The following is a 19574-nucleotide window of genomic DNA, read 5'->3' on the forward strand; positions in this document are numbered from 1 at the left end:
TTAAAAAAGACAATGAAACATTTTGCATCCTTACTTGTAAATTCCTATTTACAAACTGTTAGGCACTTTTTCTTTGCGGGTCACTCATTCACTGGAGCAAAATGGGATTAATCCCTAACAAGGTCTTCACATTGTGCTGTACAAAAGCTGCCATATGCAGATTCTGTACACAGTTTGTGCTGCTTTATAGCAGGAGAAGGGGAACCTACTTCAATATTTGCCCCAGGATGTGGCAGTTTTGTTTTTTTATATTTTTATACATACATACATATTGTGACAAATTTCCTCGTCTGTCGTGGTGGGTCCTGCACTTATTGGCAGATTTGCTCGCCTCAGAGATTCACGGCAGCCCTCAGTTTGGCCACTTTTGCTAGTGGCTCAAACCTGCCATTCACTCAGCTAACCTCATCATTGGCCAGCCTGGGGAAAAGGAAGGAGAACAATCGCCGCAGTCTCTGCTGGTCCACCTAGTGGGTCGGGGGACAGGCCAGGGACCTTCCCCTCTGGTGGGACCCACAGTCCAGGTCAACTCCTCCTGTATCCAATAGGGAGTTAGAGGGATGGGGGGAACCCGGGCCTGCCCTCTACTCTGGGTTCCAGCCCAGGGCCCTGTGAATCACAGCTGCCTACAGTGTTTCGTGTAACACCTGTGTGACAGCTACAACTCCCTGGGCTACTTCCCCATGGCCTCCTCCAACACCTTCTGTAGCCTCACCACAGGACCTTTTTACTCCTCAGTCCTCCAGCAGCACGCCCTCTCATTCTCAGCTCCTTGTGCGCCCCTCACTGACTGAAGTGAGGTCCTTTTTAAACCAGGTGCCCTGATGAGCCTGCCTGTCTTGATTCCAGCAGCTTTGGCGCCAGATGTCCTAATTAGCCTGTCTACCTTAATTGGTTCCAGCAAATTCCTGATTATTCTGGAACTGCCCCTGTTACCTTACCAGGGAAAAGGGACCTGCTTAACTTGGGGCTAATATATCTGTCTTCCATCACTCTCCTGTAGCCATCTGGCCCGACCCTGTCACAACACACACACACACACACTCTCTCTCTCTCTCACTCTTTATTTAGAATCAGGATACAGAGATAAGCACCTATTTTCTATGCAAAGTATCACTTATTTTGGGAGGCAATGTGGCCTTGATACTAGAGCACTAGACCGGGACTCAGAATCAATAACCATACCCCCCCCCCCGCCAATAACTCTATCCTGCACCTCCAATAGGGTAAAGAAAATTTCAAGACAATTCAACTAAGCATGTGGATTTTAGATCCCTAAAAACAGGCAATCCCAGGGGTGCTGGAAAAATTTTTAGAGTGAGGGTGCAGATGATGGAAACCATGTTTTGGTGCATGTTATTACTACTTCAAGCCAGCGGGTGCAGTAGTACCCTTAGTTCCAGCACCACTGGGCAACCCTTAAAAAGAAAGTGACGTTCAACCTTATACTAGAGCAGGGCTGCCTCTCTGCTACAATATATGATCAAGGAGGATGTCCCATACGGTATGAGAAAAGGTGAAAAATAGTTTGTGGGAAGAGACAACCAATTAAGGTGAACTGAACTAGCAAAGCATAGGGTACAAGAAGGGAAGTAAGGGGCATGTAAGAATGAGGGGTGAAATCTTGGCCCATTAAAATCAATGGGAATTTTACCATTGACTTCCATAGGGCCAGGATTTCACCCCCTGGAGACTGAATGTGATACAGAAGGTGATCAAAACCGATGAATCTTCAAATACATTAAGGGCTGTTATAAAGAGGACAGTAATCAATTATTCTCCATGTTCAGCTGAAGGTAAGACAAGATGTAATGGGTTTAATCTGTAGCAAAGAAATTTACTTTATATGTGAGAAAAAACTTTCTAACTATAAGGGTAGTTAAAAGGTCTTCCAAGGGAAGTTGTAGAATCCCCATCACTGGAGATTTTTAAGAACAGGTTAGACAAACACCTCTAAGGGGTGTTCTAGGTTTACCAGGTCCTGCCTCATGGCAGGGGGTTGGACTAGATGACTTCTTGAGGTCCCTGCAGCCCTATATTTCTATCTGATAAGAGCCAATACAGGGACTCAAGAGGTGGGGAGGAGTGACAGTCAAACCAGTGGATGTCGTTATTAGCAATGTGTTGGGATAGAGCATCTCCTCTGTGTACAGTACATACAAGTCCCATTAACATTAATGGGAGCTCTGTGCATACATCAATTGAACAAGCTTGAGAGTATAATGCGAGTAGCTTTCTTAATTTAAGAAATTCCACCCCTTTTCACATTTCCTGAACCAGACAGGAAACAGCAAACTTTCCCTGTAACATGTGAATGAACAGCTGAAACACTGGAATTTTCCACATGTATTTATTCTCCCAAGGGGAAAAAATGCAATTCAAACAATTTTCATGTGGGTATGCAGCATATACAAAGCAGTTTTCGTTTGCCCAGTGACTTTGATGCTTAAGGAACAAAGGATGTGTCACACTGAATTAGATTGCTGGGTTACCTAACCTTGTATCGTGTTTCCAAATGTCTGATGCTTCAGCGAAAGGCAAAGAGACCAAGCCCTAATTTATCTAGCCAAATTAGCAATGCTCCATATTAGAAGAGGGTGGAGGTAGAGGATGGGATTAGAGAATCTTCTTGACCTGCAGCAATTATTTTATGTCCTGAAGCATTAAACCGTTATGGCAATATCTTAGGACAGCAGAACTACAATTATTAGTAATGACCATAAAATCACCGAGGCCTCTCAGACAACCAGCCACAGCGCTTGACTCCATACCTTCCATTAGCACCAAATCCCACAAGTTAACTATGTGCTGTGTATTTGTCTTAAATTAGCACGTTATTCCCTTATTCTCACACTGCATCCATAAACATTTCTAAAGAATCCATCACCATTATATTATGGGGCTGTTACATGTTTGAGTTTTCTCCAAAGAAGGATTGTCTTCAAATAAGGGACAAATCCTCTGCCCTTCTCTTGTTCTAGGTGTTAAGTGGTTTTCCATGTGAACAGTCAGGCTCTTCTGCTCCATCATCTGGGGAAGCCATTCCTGTAGTGATGAGTTTTGTAACATGCCCTGAAGGTGGCAAGATTTAGATGCCTTCTCATCTATTTTGTCCTGACTCCTGGCTACTTACAAGACCACTCTCCTTCCTGTGAATGCTCCCGACAATTGACCATTGCACCACCCCTGTTGACAGGTCTTAGATTTTAAACTCAGTTTGTAAAGGCAGAGCATTCTCCAGGGAAGGCCCTAGACGTCAGAACTCCCTTCACTCTGCTTACGGTTCCAACAGAGCCCAGTTTGATGGCCTTCAGGGTACAGTGCAAGGCCTTGCTGCTCACCCATGAATTTTGCTAGCGAATGGGGCAGATGCAAATGGACTTCTTCCCCTCCACCGTGGAGGGTGCTTGCTGATGCTGTGTTCTATTACTGGTATTAGCTCTAATAGTGTGAGGGGTGTAGGCAGAAGGTAGGTCAATTTTACCTTTCCTTGTACATTAATGGATGCACATTGTAGGGAGAGTGGTCACTTTGGATGAGCTATTACCAGCAGGATAGCGAGTCTGTGTGTGTGGTTTTTGGGAGGGGGGTGAGAGAACCTGGATTTGTGCAGGAAATGGCCCAACTTGATTGTCATGCACATTGTGTAGAGAGTGGTCACTTTGGATGGGCTATCACCAGCAGGAGAGTGAGTTTGTGTGGGGGGGGTGGAGGGTGAGAAAACCTGGATTTGTGCTGGAAATGGCCCAACCTGATGATCACTTTAGATAAGCTATTACCAGCTGGACAGTGGGGTGGGAGGAGGTATTGTTTCATATTCTCTGTGTGTATATAAAGTCTGCTGCAGTTTCCACAGTATGCATCCGATGAAGTGAGCTGTAGCTCACGAAAGCTCATGCTCAAATAAATTGGTGAGTCTCTAAGGTGCCACAAGTCCTCCTTTTCTTTTTGCGAATACAGACTAACACGGCTGTTACTCTGAAACCTGTCATTAATGGATGTTGTAAATTCTGACCGCATGCCTAGACTTTGCGCAATGGTTGTATATTATAAAATACTGACACAAATACGGTAAAATATGGAATTGCCTCCAACTCTTCTCACCAGAATACCAGCTTTTGCAGTCTCTCAAAGTTCTGTAATCCATTGAGCCACCTTCAATGACCTTCACTAGATTTCTCAATCTCCATTATATCTCCTAAAGTGAGGCAACCCAAAGAAAATGGGAGCCTGTCTTCAGCATGAAGGTATAGCACTATTCAATAGGTCACTATACATTCTGTATTGTATTCCAGGCCTTTCTCCTACAACCCAAGCGTCCCTATTTGCCTTTAAAAACCTGCTGCATGCTCAGCAGGCTTCTTTATCGGTCTCTCTATAAAAGACTCCTAAGCGTTTGCTCTCAGAGGATCCTCAAAGTTTAGAGTCCATCGGCATGAGATCACCTTTTTTGTTTTTGCCTATGTGTTTTATGTTACATTTATCCAGGTTGAATTTAAATATTCTGCCCTGCAGGTGAATTGCCTCAACACATTTAAATCCTTCAAAAATCTCATCATCCAGCATAGCTTTTACTAAGCAAAATAACTAGTGTTAACAGCAAACTTCTCCAACTCACTCTCCATTTCCTTCTCAATATGGTTAGTATATATCAGTCTCACTACTTGAAGGAGCACATGTCAGGACTTTAACGGTCAGCATCTGATTGGAGACTAAATCAATGACAGCTGATTATATTCTTGTTCTATTTGCACATGTACACCAGTCCCCAAAGAGAAATGATTACAAGTGACACTCAAGTAATACCCTCTTTCAAGAATCTTTGTCCAAAACCAAAACCTGTTTTCCAGAAAGCATCAAGAACTGACTTTAGTTAGAAAGTTAAGGCAAAAAGTATACTTCCTTGCTGCTTGCCACAGCTTCCCCACAGAAACCACAACAAAGAAAAACAAACAGTACATTTTCCCAAGATTAAAAACTTGCTCACACACTAAGTCGTAAGACTATAACAAAGCACCATATGGTGGCCACTGCAACAATAATATAATCTGTAACACTGGTCCCAGTATTTATCCACTGTTAATACCATTGCACTCCAAGGACCATCTAATCACTACCACTGTTTCCTACCACTTCACCAGTTTTTAACCCAGAATAAAACTTTGCCTTAAACTCTCCATGCCCTCCAGTGAGAAACCCTATCAAAAAGTATTTTGGAAATCCAAGTGCATGTCCTTTACCTTCTAATGTACTAACTAGAGCTAGTCAAAAAAAAAAATTATGTTGAGACCCTTTCTCGGAAAAAAAAATTGAAGGTTTCCATAGAGATTTTGAATTTTTGAAAAATTTCGACCATCTCTTTTCTAAAAATCCAATATGTTAGAGAGACAGTATCACAGTCACGGACTCTCAAGGACCTTCCTGTCTGCTAGCCTGCTCCTTCCCAGCCAAGGTGTGATCTAGGCCCTTCTCTTCCAGACTTTGCCTTTTTATCTTCTCCCTCAGAGCGATTAGATACAGATCATCATCTAGCCCACCTGGGTTTCATACAGCCTTACTCCATGCCATCACAACACACAAACTCTTTCACCCTACCTGGGCTAGGTGCAGTGTTATCTAGGATTCCCAATCTTTCACTCCAGTTTTTGCCCCTTTTCTGGGGAACCTTTGTGGGATCCTTCTCTCTCTATCCCCTTCTGTAATTCCTTCTCCCCCAGACCATCCTGGGCTCCTGCCAGAGTCTGTCTGGCTTCTTGTGGCTTTTTCTAATTACCTCTCCAGGGAGCTTCTCTATTGACCTTTATAGAGGCCTGCTATCCCTCATTAGGCCTGACAAGGTGGTGACTAATTAGTCACAGGTGGGCTCTGGACCCTCTCTCTCTTAAAGGAGCCAGGCTCATCTATGACACAGCGCTTCCCCTTTCAGATGTTGTGTAGGTTTGATCACCTCAGGTTAGCGACTCTGTCCGAGGCTACATCTACACGACGAGCTTAGGGTGTGATCCCCAGGTCACATACACATATTCGCACTGGCTCAACAACAGTAGCACAAGCCACTGAGCCTTGCCAGTACAAACTTGGAACAGCTAAGCCATGCCACTGCTGTAGCTACTTGTGCTGTAGGTGGCTATCCCTCTATTTATGCTTGTACTAGCTATCAAGCACAAGTATGTGTACACGAGCAGGGAATCAAACCCATGCTTGTAGTGTAGACATAGTGTAAGTGTTGTGCTCGTCTAGTCTTAATTCAAATCTCCATCCATTGCAGACTTTTGACAAGTTAAGCATTTTATACCTGTCAAGGTTCCTTCCCCACTCTGAACTCTAGGGTACAGATGTGGGGACCTGCATGAAAAACCCCCTAAGATTATTTTTACCAGCTTAGGTTAAAACTTCCCCAAGGTACAAACTATTTTACCTTTTGTCCCTGGACTTTACGGCTACCACCATCAAGCGTCTAACAAATATAACAGGGAAAGAGCCCACTTGGAAACGTCTTGCCCCCCAGATCCCCCCCAGCCCTACACCCCCCTTCCTGGGGAAGGCTTGATAAAAATCCTCACCAATTTGCATTGGTGAACACAGACCCAAACCCTTGGATCTTAAGAACAATGAAAAAGCAATCAGCTTCTTAAAAGAAGAATTCTAATTAAAGAAAAGTAAAAGAATCACCTCTGTAAAATCAGGATGGTAAATACCTTACAGGGTAATCAGATTCAAAACATAGAGAATCCCTCTAGGCTAAATCTTAAGTTACAAAAAGACACAAAAACAGGAATATACATTCCATTCAGCACAACTTATTTTATCAATCATTAAACAAAACAGAATCGAACGCATATCTAACTAGATTGCTTACTGACTTTTTACAGGAGTTCTGACCTGCATTCCTGCTCTGGTCCCGGCAAAAGCAACACACAGACAGAGAGAACCCTTTGTTTCTCCCCCATCTCCAGCTTTGAAAGTATCTTGTCTCCTCATTGGTCATTTTGGTCTGGTGCCAGCGAGGTTATCTTTAGCTTCTTAACCCTTTACAGGTGAAAGGGTTTTTCCTCTGGCCAGGAGGAATTTAAAGGTGGTTAGCCTTCCCTTTATATTTATGACAATACCCATGACATCAAAAGAATAGCAGCTTATTAATGAATAAACCAGAGTATAATAGATATTCAGGCCACCAGCCTGCAAGCTGATCCTCATGGGTAGACCCCTGCATTCATGCAAGTCCCATTAGACTTGAGGGGGGCTCCCCATTGGCATAGAATATGCCCAAGTGGTCCATCTGACTGCTGCAGGCCCCAACACATTAGATTCCCTATCCCAGCAAATGTGCAACCATAACGAGTACACTTATTATATAACTCCCTCACGGTCCTTATGCTGCTAGAGGGAGGAAAACAAGAGACTTCCAAGGAGTTCAAACTTTTGAGAACATCAAGTACCACCGAAAGCTTTTTAGAATAAAATATAATTAGTTACATTTTAAAAGACCCACAGTGCACTTACTCCCAGGCATGTTTCACTCAAATAACCACTCGCCTCCAAAAACACACTTTAAAATTGCACCACAGAACCATTTAGAGTCCCTATCTTTTGTTTCTAAGTCTGCAATTACTGTAATATCAGTCCAGTATAAAGAACCTAAAGTAGTTCCAAATAGAGGGTATCATTTTTAGTTTTTTGAAGGTTGTTATTCTGATGTCCCTTTGCAAAGAGAAAATGTCATAGCTTACAGAGCTTAGGCAGCACAAAATTATAGGGGCAGCAGTCAAAGCTAATATACTTAAACCGGGAAGGCAGGTTTCTATTGGTTAGAGTCAGGCTCCCTGGCTTCCCTGTCTATCACACCTAGTGCAGTCAATCATTGACTGGTACAGTGCCATATTAGAGAGATACTGAGAAATAACATCTGGAAACCAGAGTTTCTCAGCTGAAACACACTGTAGAATTAAGGGACAACTTTTTCAGAAGTGACTAGTGATCTTGGCTGTCTCAGTTGTTGGTGCCCAAAATGAAATAACTTAAATAGGGGCCTGATTTTCAAAGATGCTGAGCCTTCACCCTCTGCTCACTTTAACAGACCAAACTAAGTTTTTACTATTTTTTACACTACTGTTTGCACTACAGAACACCACAGCTATTGGGGACTGAGCTGGATTCTATTTTCACTGGGACATCCCTCAATAGTACTGCTGGCCAGGTTCCAACTGTTGAAACTTTACTCTTGATAATAGGTGATCCAAGTACCACCCAGCCAGAAAAAAAACTAGTCCCCTTGCTGCGTTTGCAGAACTGAGCAAATCTGGAATAATCACCCTTTTATTTCTCCACTGAGCAGATTTGAAGTGATTCAGATACAAAACAGTGAAACTCATGCTGCCATTTTTACATAATAGCTTTTCCAGTTTAGAATATTTCTTTTAAAAAAAACCAACAAAACAAAATCAAGCCTAGCATCCCAACACACATGACCAAAAGCAGAACAGCAGAGCATCATTGTAGGCATGACAGTATAAAAATAAAATTCTGCCTCACGGTGGATTATATGCAGAACCTGGGCAAAATTTCACACATTTTAAAAATGCTCTCTCTCGGGTAAACCCACAGACCCTGCCTATAATGGCCAGGAAAGCTGTTTGCAGCTGTCAAGTAAACTAGGTTTAAGCACAGTTCTCCAGAACGATGATAACTAGGGCTGTCTGGAAAACAACAATTCCTTTTCGTGAAAAATGTCACTGTTTTGAAGTTTGGTTTTATTGCAATGCACAGCTGTGAAAGAATAAGAACAGCCAATACCCCAGTGGTCAAGGGATTTGCTTGGGATGTGGGAGACCCAGGTTCAAGTCCCAAATCAGACAGAGCAAGGACTTGAACCTGCGTCTCACATTCCAGATGAATGCCCTAACCACCAAGCTATTGGCTATTCCGGAGTCCCTCCATCCAGAAATTCCATCCTGGACCTGAGGAACCTTTTTCAACAAGATTTTCATTGAAACACATACACTTCTGCAAAAAACATTACGATTTCGACAAAACATTTTTCTATGGAAAATGCTAACAAGGTTTCCAGGCCATTGTAAAGGGCCACAATTCCCAGTACTCTGCATCGGTATGCAAGGATGCTTCTATTCACTTAGATGGATGGTTGCACTGAAGCTGTAATGCCTGTATAATCCAGTGTTCAGCATGAGTGCAGGACGTTCACTAGAGCTGTCCTCGCTCCATTGTGACGACTGGCTCAGCAGTTTGTGGCTGAAGCAACAAGTCAGCCTGGAATTGTTTAATGATTAGAAATATTGACATAAATCTGTTTTTATTTCCCAAAAGTTTTCAAACCTTTCCCAAACAGTTCCTCAGGACAAGAGCTAATAGTGTCAATATTTTTCATACATTTGACATCTTTTATTTTTCACACATTTGTCCCGTAACTTTCCTGTCAAGCTGCTCAGGATTAAAAACTTGACTGCCTCAGCTAGTGAGAAAAAACGTGACCAGATTTGGTTTAAATCTTTCAGAATTACGACCAGCAGACAAAACACCTGCAATATCAGATGCTTTCTGGGAAGTCTTAAAATGGCATCAAGTTAATACACGATCAGTCACTGGTGAACTCACTCACTAAAAGAATGGCAATGGGATATGGAAACATTCCACCTCCAGGTAACTAGTTCAAGTCCCACCCAGTCAGCTAGCAACAAATATAAAAACTGTCGCCAGGAAATTATTTGGTGGCTCCTCAAAATGGCTTGAAGGTCTCATTTCTGTTCTAAATGCCACAACCAGCACATTACCTGTGTTAAAAGTCACAGCAGAGGCAAGCAGAATTCTGTGGCTGTGGGGACTGAACCATTTCTCACCTCCAGGAATGGTGCACTCAAAGCAAGTTTGAAACACATTGGCAAGGTGGTACAAGGAAGCTCGCATTGCTGCCACCCATGCTTGCATAAAGAGAAACATTCATTTTCTTTTGTTGCCCATTTAGCATCTTCCATTGGCACAGATTCCTCCCCATGTAAAGGAATGTCATGTAGTTAATTCTAAATATCGTAAGACAGTTTGTGTGGTTACCTCAATACATATTTGCTGCAAAAATGAAAACCGCCCTACAGATGACATGGCTCACTATGGTCTTAAATACATCAACTCCCAATGTCAAGATCAAAGCTGTCCGGGTCTTTCATATCTAGAGGTCAATAATTTGTTGACATAATGTAAATTAAATCCATATTGAAATAACAGTCAGTACCCAAAGGGGGAAAATGAAGTGTATTTTATCAGTAATCCATGCAAAGGGTCCGTAGGGCTCCTTAGGGAAGTTGCTATTATATCAATAGGGGGTATTAAAAAACTCTTCTACACTCCATTATATCAATAAATACTTTCTTTCACACTGCCACTGAGGGACTCAACAGAACAATTATACATGGATAAAGTCTTATACTCTGTTTCAGTGACACATTATTTCCTTCTTTTATTTAAAGAAATAAAACAAAAGTGTATCAAACACAGAAAACACTAATGTGATAATGAGTATACTCAAGAAATTCCACAGGAAAAACTATCTAAATATTGCAAGTCCTCTTTCACTGGTCTCAGCAACACCGAGAAACAAGGGGCATCATCCGCCCTGGGTCTGATCCTGCAGCATGCTGAGTGCTACCCTCAACACATAGCACCCAAGGGCACTCAATACCTATCAAGATTGGACTCCATGTTTTAGCTTATTTTCTTGTTTTTAGGGGTTGATGTCAGACTTTTAATGGTTTAAGCTTAACAGAGTTTTTTGCATTAGTGCTCCACTAAGAATCAAAGGTTGTAACTATAGAATACCAGACCCACAGAAATGCTGGGCTGGAAGGGGCCTTGAAAAAGTCATCGAGTCCAGCATCCTGCACCAATGTAGGACCAAGTAAACCTAGAAAATCCCTGCCAGGTGTTTGTCCAACCTGTTCTTAAAAACCTTCAGTGATGGAGATTCAACAACCTCCCTTGGAAGCCTGTTCCAGAGCTTAAACTACCCTTATTCAGTAGTTAGAAAGGTTTTCAAAATATCTAATCCAGTGGTCCCCAACCTTTCTGTGGGAATAGCACATTCCTATTCCCAACAGACTGCGGCGGGCACCAAACACACCGCCGCCGTTGCCGTTTCTCGGAGGCATTTCGGCGGGCGGTTCTCAGGTGGCCGTGCTCGGTGGCGACATTTCGGTGGCAGTGTGTCCTGCGGGTGCACACAACTGCCCCGGCGGGCACCATCTGTTGGGGACCCCTGATCTAACCGAAATCTCCCTTGCTGCAGATTAAGCCCATTACTTCTTGTCCTACAGCCAGTGGACATGGAAAACAAAGTGATCACTGTCCTTTTGTTAACAGCCCTTCACATGCCTGAAAACTTATCAAGTCCCCCCTCAGGCTTATTTTCTCAAGTCTAAAGATGCCCAGTTTGTGTTTTTTATAATCTTTCCCCATAGGTCAGGATTGTTAAATCTTTTATAATTTTTGTTGCTCTCCTCTGGACTCTCTCCAATTTAACCACATTTTTCCTGAAGTCTGACACCCAGAACTGGACACAGTACTCCAGCTACTGCCTTACCAGTGCAGAGTAAAGTGGGACAATTATCTCCCATGTCTTACATACAATACCCCTATCAATAAACTTCAGAACATTTAGCCTTTTTAGCAATGGCATCACATTGCTAACTCATTCAATTTATGATCCACTATAAATCCCAGATCCTCTTTCAGCAGTATTACCTCCTAGCCAGTCATTTCCCATTTTGTAGTTGTTTTTCCTTCTTAAGTGTAGTACTTTCCCCTTGTCTTTATTGAATTTCATCCTGTTCTTTCAGACCAATTCTCCAATTTCTCAAGGTTATTTTGAATTCTAATCCTATCCCCTTCCAACTTGGTGTCACCTGCAATTTTTATAGGCACACTCTCCACTCCATTATCCAAGTACCAGGACTGATCCCTGCAGGCCCCCACTAGATATCCCCCCCCAGTTTGACAGCAACCCATTGATAATTACACTGAGCATGGTTTTTTTCAATGAGTTGTGCACCCACCTTATAGTAATTTCATTTAGACCACATTTCCTTATTTGCTTACAAGAACGTCATATGGGACAGTGCAGAAGCCTTACTAAAATCAAGATATACCATGTCTAAGGCTACGTTTTAGTCATGGGTATTTTTAGTAAAAGTCTCACGGGCAATAAACAAAAAGTCACGGCCCCATAACCTGTCCATGACTTTTACTAAAAATACCTGTGACTAAATCTTACCTGCTGGGATTGGGGCGCTCCTGCAGATGACTGCCGCTTGGTGGGGGAGGAAAGGGGACCAGCTGTCTGAGGCTGCAAGAGCAGCAGCCAGTGCGGCTGGCCTCTGGGTTTCCCCAACTGCTGGGGTAGTCCTGGGGTCAGCTGCACCAGCGCTGCAAAATTCACAGAGGTCATGGAAGATGAATGATTCGCAGTCTTAATCACGTCTACTGCTGCACCCCCATCCACTAGGTCTGACAGAGAAGGAAATTCTTTATAATGCTATTATCCACTGGGTGCTTACAAACTGATCGCTTAATACATTTATCCCAGTATCTTTCCAGATATTGAAGTTAGGCTGACTAGTCTATAATTCCCCAGGTCCTCTTTGTTCCCCTTTTTAAAGAGAGTTACTGTGTTTGCCCTTCTCCAGTCTTCTGGGACCTTACCAGTCCTTCATGGGTTCTCAAAGATAATTGCTAACAGTTTTGAGATTGCTTCAACTAGTTCCTTACATACCCTAGGATGGATTTCCTCAGGTCCTGCCAACTCAAATACATGCAATTTACCTCAGTGTTCTTTATCCTATTTTCTCCCTATTTTGGTGTATGTTCCTTCCTCCCTTGTTGTTAATATTAATTGTGTTGAGTATCTGGTCATCATTAACCTTTTTTTAGTGAAGACTGAAGCAAATAGGCATTAAATACTTATGCAGGCTCTTACAGTCAGGTAAGATGTGGTAAGACAAGACAAGACAAGACACCGTCAGAAGATAAGATACTGGGCTATATAGACTTTTTGTCTCATCCAGTATGGCCGTTCTTATGTTTGCTTAGAGAGCAAACAGTTGCATAGACTCCTGGCTCTCAACAAATGCAATACTCAAAGTTTCTACTGAGTTTTAATATAATAGCCCAAGTGCAGACGTGGAATGGGTGGGTAACATGCCATTTCAGCCAGTGGAGCTGCACAGGCTTGTGGTGGCCTGAATTTGGCTCATGGACTGCGGTCCTGCTTTTGTAGCAGTGATGATAGAGCTGCCTTATAACGAATACCAGTGGTAAAAACATAATGAACCACAGATATGCACTCTTAGGTCACTGCTGAAGAAGGGCTAGGCAAGACATCCCATCAATGTATGAAAGCACTCGTGTGGATTTTTTAAACTCTACCTGGCATATGAGCTTACAGGTTTCAACATGGATGATTTAAATTGTTTTTGGTCTCAGTCAGATTATTTAACCCAAGAATTCCAGTACAAGACTGATTGCTCCAAGTCATTTACAGCGATTTGTGTGTCCTTGTGGGAACTCACTCCTAGGGTAACCAGGTAGCAAGTGTGAAGTATCAGGTCACTTTTTTTTGAGGTATAGTTGTGTATGTAAGACAAAGCCCCTATTATCGGGATGTCTGGTCACCCTGCTTACATAGGGGCAACGTGACCGGAGATTCTAGGGTCAATCACAGCTGTAAAAAATGTATGGGTTCCCAATGACCTCGTGAACTAGTGGGCTGCCCTACAGTGTCTCATCACTAGCCAATTGTCTACATGGGATGGAGCGGCAGTCTGATGTACAACTCCACTCAGCACATATTGAGGCCATCTACAGACTCAGCAAAAAGTTGATTAAAAAGGAATTGTGAAACGCTTGTTTATTGAAGCTGCCACAACCACTAGGGACCAGTGAAAGCTAGTGTACCACAACGTGTACTGGCATCAGGCAGACAACCAGATAGGATGCTGCCACAGGAACCAGGATATTCTGAACTTCAAAAGAGTTGGAATCCTCAGAGATCAAAGGACTGCTGAAAGACTGCTGAGGTGAGTTTGGGAGCAGAAAGTGTGGTACACCCCACTTAGGGGGGGTGGCTGGCATAAGGCTCTCAAGGTAAGTTTTTCTTTTCTGTTAGGTTTATGAAGATAAAAGGCCCAGATATTGCGTAGGGTTTTCTTCCTAGCTGAGATGCAAAATTTTGCCTTGTCCTCCATAAATTACACTATTTTCATTGGTATGAATTGGAATTATATAATCTTGACCACCACCAAGGAAGAACAGCCATGGTTCTGAGTGTAAGCCTCTTAACCAACATATCACCCACCTAGCCATTTGCTTGTAGGCTTCTTCTGCCACTGCATAGATGTGAGGATCCATGTCCCCCATGTTTTGGCCACTGTATGCATAGATGACATCTTGTTCATAGATTGGCAGTTGTTCGTATGGGTTAATGGCAACAAGAACAATACCTAAATAAAACAGACAAACATGCAGACATTAGAATTAAAATAAAGTCACAATAGTTTAGAACCTTTTTTCTTTCTTTCTTTTTTTTAATTTTTATTAATACAAGGAGATTCAAAAAATGCATAGAACAAAAGGGTCCAGGTTCTTATATCAGCTTTTCTTTGAATCATGTAGAAATGGTTAATACACTGGTGAAAAGAACAGCTCACATTAAGCTATGGAAGAGGAGCATAAAATATATGAGATGAATAGAAGTCCATCATATGAAGTAGGCCCTTTGGGCATTTCCCTGCCCCCAAAAAGGTGAAAGATACTGCCGTGGATAAGCAATATCCACATAATTGAACATCCACTGAACCCAAAATATTTTGGTTTCTGGATTTCAGATGAAAATGCAAAACCATAAGATTAACAGAAATTAAATGCACATATCATGTTAAAGGAACATGAAAGATATGAATTAAAAAAAAAACTTTAAAAACTTCCATTCCCTTCCTGTAGGAAATCCAGACTGCTCAGTTCATCATACAGTCACACCACTGGGCTTAGGAACCACAGTCATCCAAAAACATGGCATCCCACCCCATCCTGTAATCTTATCCAGGCCAGGGGGAAATCAATCAATCCATGGGATCCCCATGGATTCGGGAGGGTTGTCTACATGGATCAGAGAGTAGGTGTGCTACAAAAACTATGGACAACAGCATGAGAGGATGATAGAATCAGAAGCCTTCCTCTAAATATTTTCTGGGTTTGTGGGCTTAAATCCGACACTAATGTTATTTTAACCTGCTATCGGAGGAGTGTGGTCTGGTGGCTACATGTAGAGACAGGAGGACAGCTTAACCTTGAATTTTAAATGTTCCCAATACATGTCAAGTTGTTAAAGTTAAGAATGTAATAAACCAAACTCAGTTTTCAGTTTTATGATGAGATTACTGGTTCTGTGGATGAAGGGAAAGCAGTGGATGTATTGTTTCTTGACTTTAGCAAAGCTTTTGACACGGTCTCCCACAGTATTCTTGTCAGCAAGTTAAGGAAGTATGGGCTGGATGAATGCACTATAAGGTGGGTAGAAAGCTGGCTAGATTGTCGGGCTCAACGGGTAGTGATCAATGGCTCCATGTCTAGTTGGCAGCCGGTATCAAGTGGAGTGCCCCAAGGGTCGGTCCTGGGGCCGGTTTTGTTCAATATCTTCATAAATGATCTGGAGGATGGTGTGGATTGCACTCTCAGCAAATTTGCGGATGATACTAAACTGGGAGGAGTGGTAGATACGCTGGAGGGGAGGAATAGGATACAGAAGGACCTAGACAAATTGGAGGATTGGGCCAAAAGAAATCTGATGAGGTTCAATAAGGATAAGTGCAGGGTCCTGCACTTAGGATGGAAGAATCCAATGCACAGCTACAGACTAGGGACCGAATGGCTAGGCAGCAGTTCTGCGCAAAAGGACCTGGGGTGACAGTGGACGAGAAGCTGGATATGAGTCAGCAGTGTGTCCTTGTTGCCAAGAAGGCCAATGGCATTTTGGGATGTATAAGTAGGGGCATAGCGAGCAGATCGAGGGACGTGATCGGCCCCCTCTATTCGACATTGGTGAGGCCTCATCTGGAGTACTGTGTCCAGTTTTGGGCCCCACACTACAAGAAGGATGTGGATAAATTGGAGAGAGTCCAGCGAAGAGCAACAAAAATGATTAGGGGTCTAGAACACATGACTTATGAGGAGAGGCCGAGGGAGCTGGGATTGTTTAGCCTGCAGAAGAGAAGAATGAGGGGGGATTTGATAGCTGCTTTCAACTACCTGAAAGGGGGTTCCAAAGAGGATGGCTCTAGACTGTTCTCAATGGTAGCAGATGACAGAACGAGGAGTAATGGTCTCAAGTTGCAGTGGGGGAGGTTTAGATTGGATATTAGGAAAAACTTTTTCACTAAGAGGGTGGTGAAACACTGGAATGCGTTACCTAGGGAGGTGGTAGAATCTCCTTCCTTAGAGGTTTTTAAGGTCAGGCTTGACAAAGCCCTGGCTGGGATGATTTAACTGGGAATTGGTCCTGCTTCGAGCAGGGGGTTGGACTAGATGACCTTCTGGGGTCCCTTCCAACCCTGATATTCTATGATTCTATGATTCAAATTCAAGCCCCTAGGTCCATTACAGACAATTTAATTAAACAGAAGACCCTGGATGGCACTTTGAATGACAGAACCAAACTTTCAGAGAAAAATTATTAATTCAGCAAACAGGCATACAATTATCATTTACACAGGTACTACAATTATACTCATTTTCAAAGAGGGAAGAGCATATCAATGGGTGATCAGTCCACTGACAACAGAATGAAGTATAGTTTATAATCCTGTAACCTAACAATACCCTTTTGGTGTTAATTGGAGCTCTCTTGCAATTTAGCAAGGCTACTCCTTTTATAACCCATTATAATACTAATTAACATTAAACATAGCCATTACCATTTTCACATTTCCACCATCTCTTTATTGGCTCTTAACACACACATTATTTAAATTAACATCTGAATCAATGTCCTTCTCCTGCTATCAATATAGATAGCGTTTTAATAACATTCCAAATTCTCAAAAAAACATTTATAAAAACCCTTGCTAAAACCAGTTATAACCAAAATGTAACCCGGGGTTACATCCTGGCTAACTTCAAATTTCCCATCTTACGGTCTCCGACTTCTCTCTCTAACTTGTGTTCACACTAACAAGCTCAATTTCCCACTCCTCTATACTTAGAGTAACTTAGGTTAAGAAATAAACAGAAATTAGACTTGGCCTAACACCTTTTATGGGCTGAAACAGGACACCTGGGTTCTACTCCTACTTCTGCTAGTGACCTCTCTGCACTTCAGTCACTCTAATCCTTAAGACAGGTATTACATCATCACTTCCAAAGAGGCATTGTGTGGCTTAATTAATGAATACGATAAAAGCTTTGTTATCTGGCATGTTGGTGGAATGGGTGTGTGCGTGTGAGAGAGTCAAAAATTCCAGTTAATTAAGAGGGAGGGAGTTTGGGTGCAGGAGAGGGGTTGGGGCAGGAGGTTGGGGTGTGGGAGGAGTTTTGGGGTGCTGGATCAAGGCGGTGCTCACCTTGGGCGGCTCCATGGAAGCGGTGACATGTCCCTGCTGCTCTTAGGTGGAGGCATCGCCAGGTGACTCTGAGCACTGCCTCCACCCACAGGCACTTCCCCTGCAGTTCCCATTGGCCGCAGTTCCCGACCAATGGGAGCTGCAGAGCCAGCCCTTGGGGTGGGGGCATCACACGAAGCCCCTGTAGTCGTTCCTCTGCCTAGGAGCAGTTGGGACATGTTGCCACTTCCGGGGAGACATGCAGAGCCAGGTAGGGAACCTGACGGCCCTGCACCAACTGGACTTTTAATGGATATCAGAAATGCTGGTGTCTAGAGCTTTCCAGCTGGTAAAGTGCTGGATAACACAGCTTTTACTGTATATGGTAAAATCCTCAGATAAGAGGAGCTATGTAAATATAAAGTTGTTATAAAAAGATCAGTATTAGCATATAAGAAATTATTAAACAGTGCAAAAAAATCCACAAACCCTGATGTAGATATATTGTAATACTCACCACAGTAGGTATAGATGTGATTTGATTCCAAGAATCGAACCTTTAAATTATGTAGGACAGCAGGCTCATGGAGATAACTTAGAGCTGTCAGGTCATTTTCGCCCACCAGAATATCTGGATTACGCAAGAAAGGCAGTTGATTGGTTTTGAGATCAACTGGATATTCGTAGATCTGAAGTAATACAAATTGCACACAAAAAATGGTTAAAAAATAAGAACCGTCTAGCTTCTTCATATTAGTTTTTTTTTTAAAACTCATGTAGGGGTAATTCTGCCCTCAACAGATTATTTGTATAACATCAGCACCTAGAGGCCCCAACCAGAATCCAGGCCCCATTGTGCTAGATGCTGCCCAGATAGATAAAACATGCACATATTGCTTACCGAAGTGAAGAGGAGTTCTGTGCACCTACAATGGTCACCCTTTAAAAAATATTTCCAATTATTTTTGGATAACTAAACAATATTGCTTTCTTATTTCCTGTATTCCTTAGGGATTTCCCAGTACTGAATAAGGGCAAATACTCTGGACATTGCACAAAGGACAAAATTCACTGCTGAAGGGTGAATTTCATCCTTACTGAATAAATTTATCTAATCTCATTTTCTAAATCAAACCCAGGAAGTTTTTAGGGGTGGCCAAGGAAGGAGATGGCACAAGCTACCTCAAAGTGTTAGTAACACACAGTACCATATACCAAAACAGTAAAAGCATAAATGAATCTGACATGTGCATCCTTATTTATCCTCCTCTAAGATCAGCTAGAGTCACAGAATCCAGAGTCCTTCCCTTTGACAAAGTTATTTGTTGACTTTTTTTTTTTAATTAAAGTCACTTCAAACACATTATGCTCTATACTCCCTTCAGTCTCTTCTGACAATGGGGAAAGGATGCAAAGGAGCCAACACAGGAGCACTGTAGACTTACGTGAGGAACATGGTAATGGCATTAAAACATATGGCTCACCATAGGCTAAAGAGTTTTGGCTCTTCCCCAACTGAACAGCAGAGCCACTGATTAGAATCAGCATGACTTTTCCCCCTTTATCTGTAAATACCTTTGTCAACTTCCCCTTGGGCACTTCCACTCTCAGACACTTAGGAGACAGATGTCGTCTTGGGAAGTTTCCAGTTTAGTATTTACTGAAAACATTTAACGTTTGTTTACGCTTCAGATGAGTTATGTTCCTGCCCCCCTGAAAACTCTGAGTTCCTCCAGCAATGGTGAAACCCTGCTTGTGACAGCAGGAAGAGGCAGATGAGAATTCCCATGCCATTCATTTTATCCAACAAGCCGTTTGGTTTAGTTATATAGGCACGTACAGGAAAAAGTGAACATATTAGCAATGGCACAACAGATAGTGCTTAGAGCAGAGGGGACGTAGGCAGGTGATCAGTGGGTGACATACGCATGAATACTAGGTAGGGAAAAGCATACCATGGCCATTCATTGCCGACTGTGT

At 42.6% G+C, this 19574-nt stretch overlaps 1 protein-coding gene across 5 annotated transcripts in view; it reads right to left on the bottom strand.

Moving 5' to 3' along the window:
- MYO5B (myosin VB) overlaps positions 1-19574 on the bottom strand; it is a 374454-nt gene that overhangs the window by 232691 nt on the left and 122189 nt on the right. For all 5 annotated transcript variants that reach the window (XM_078852710.1, XM_078852708.1, XM_078852707.1 and 2 more), the window contains exons 3-4: positions 18112-18283; positions 14357-14501 (exon numbers count right to left, since the gene is read on the bottom strand). In XM_078852710.1, the coding sequence (XP_078708836.1) occupies positions 14357-14501; positions 18112-18283 (317 nt within the window). The remainder of the gene's footprint in view (positions 1-14356; positions 14502-18111; positions 18284-19574) is intronic.

Source organism: Lepidochelys kempii, chromosome 5 (genome assembly GCF_965140285.1).
Source record: "Lepidochelys kempii isolate rLepKem1 chromosome 5, rLepKem1.hap1, whole genome shotgun sequence".
Taxonomy (NCBI): Eukaryota; Metazoa; Chordata; order Testudines; family Cheloniidae; genus Lepidochelys; species Lepidochelys kempii.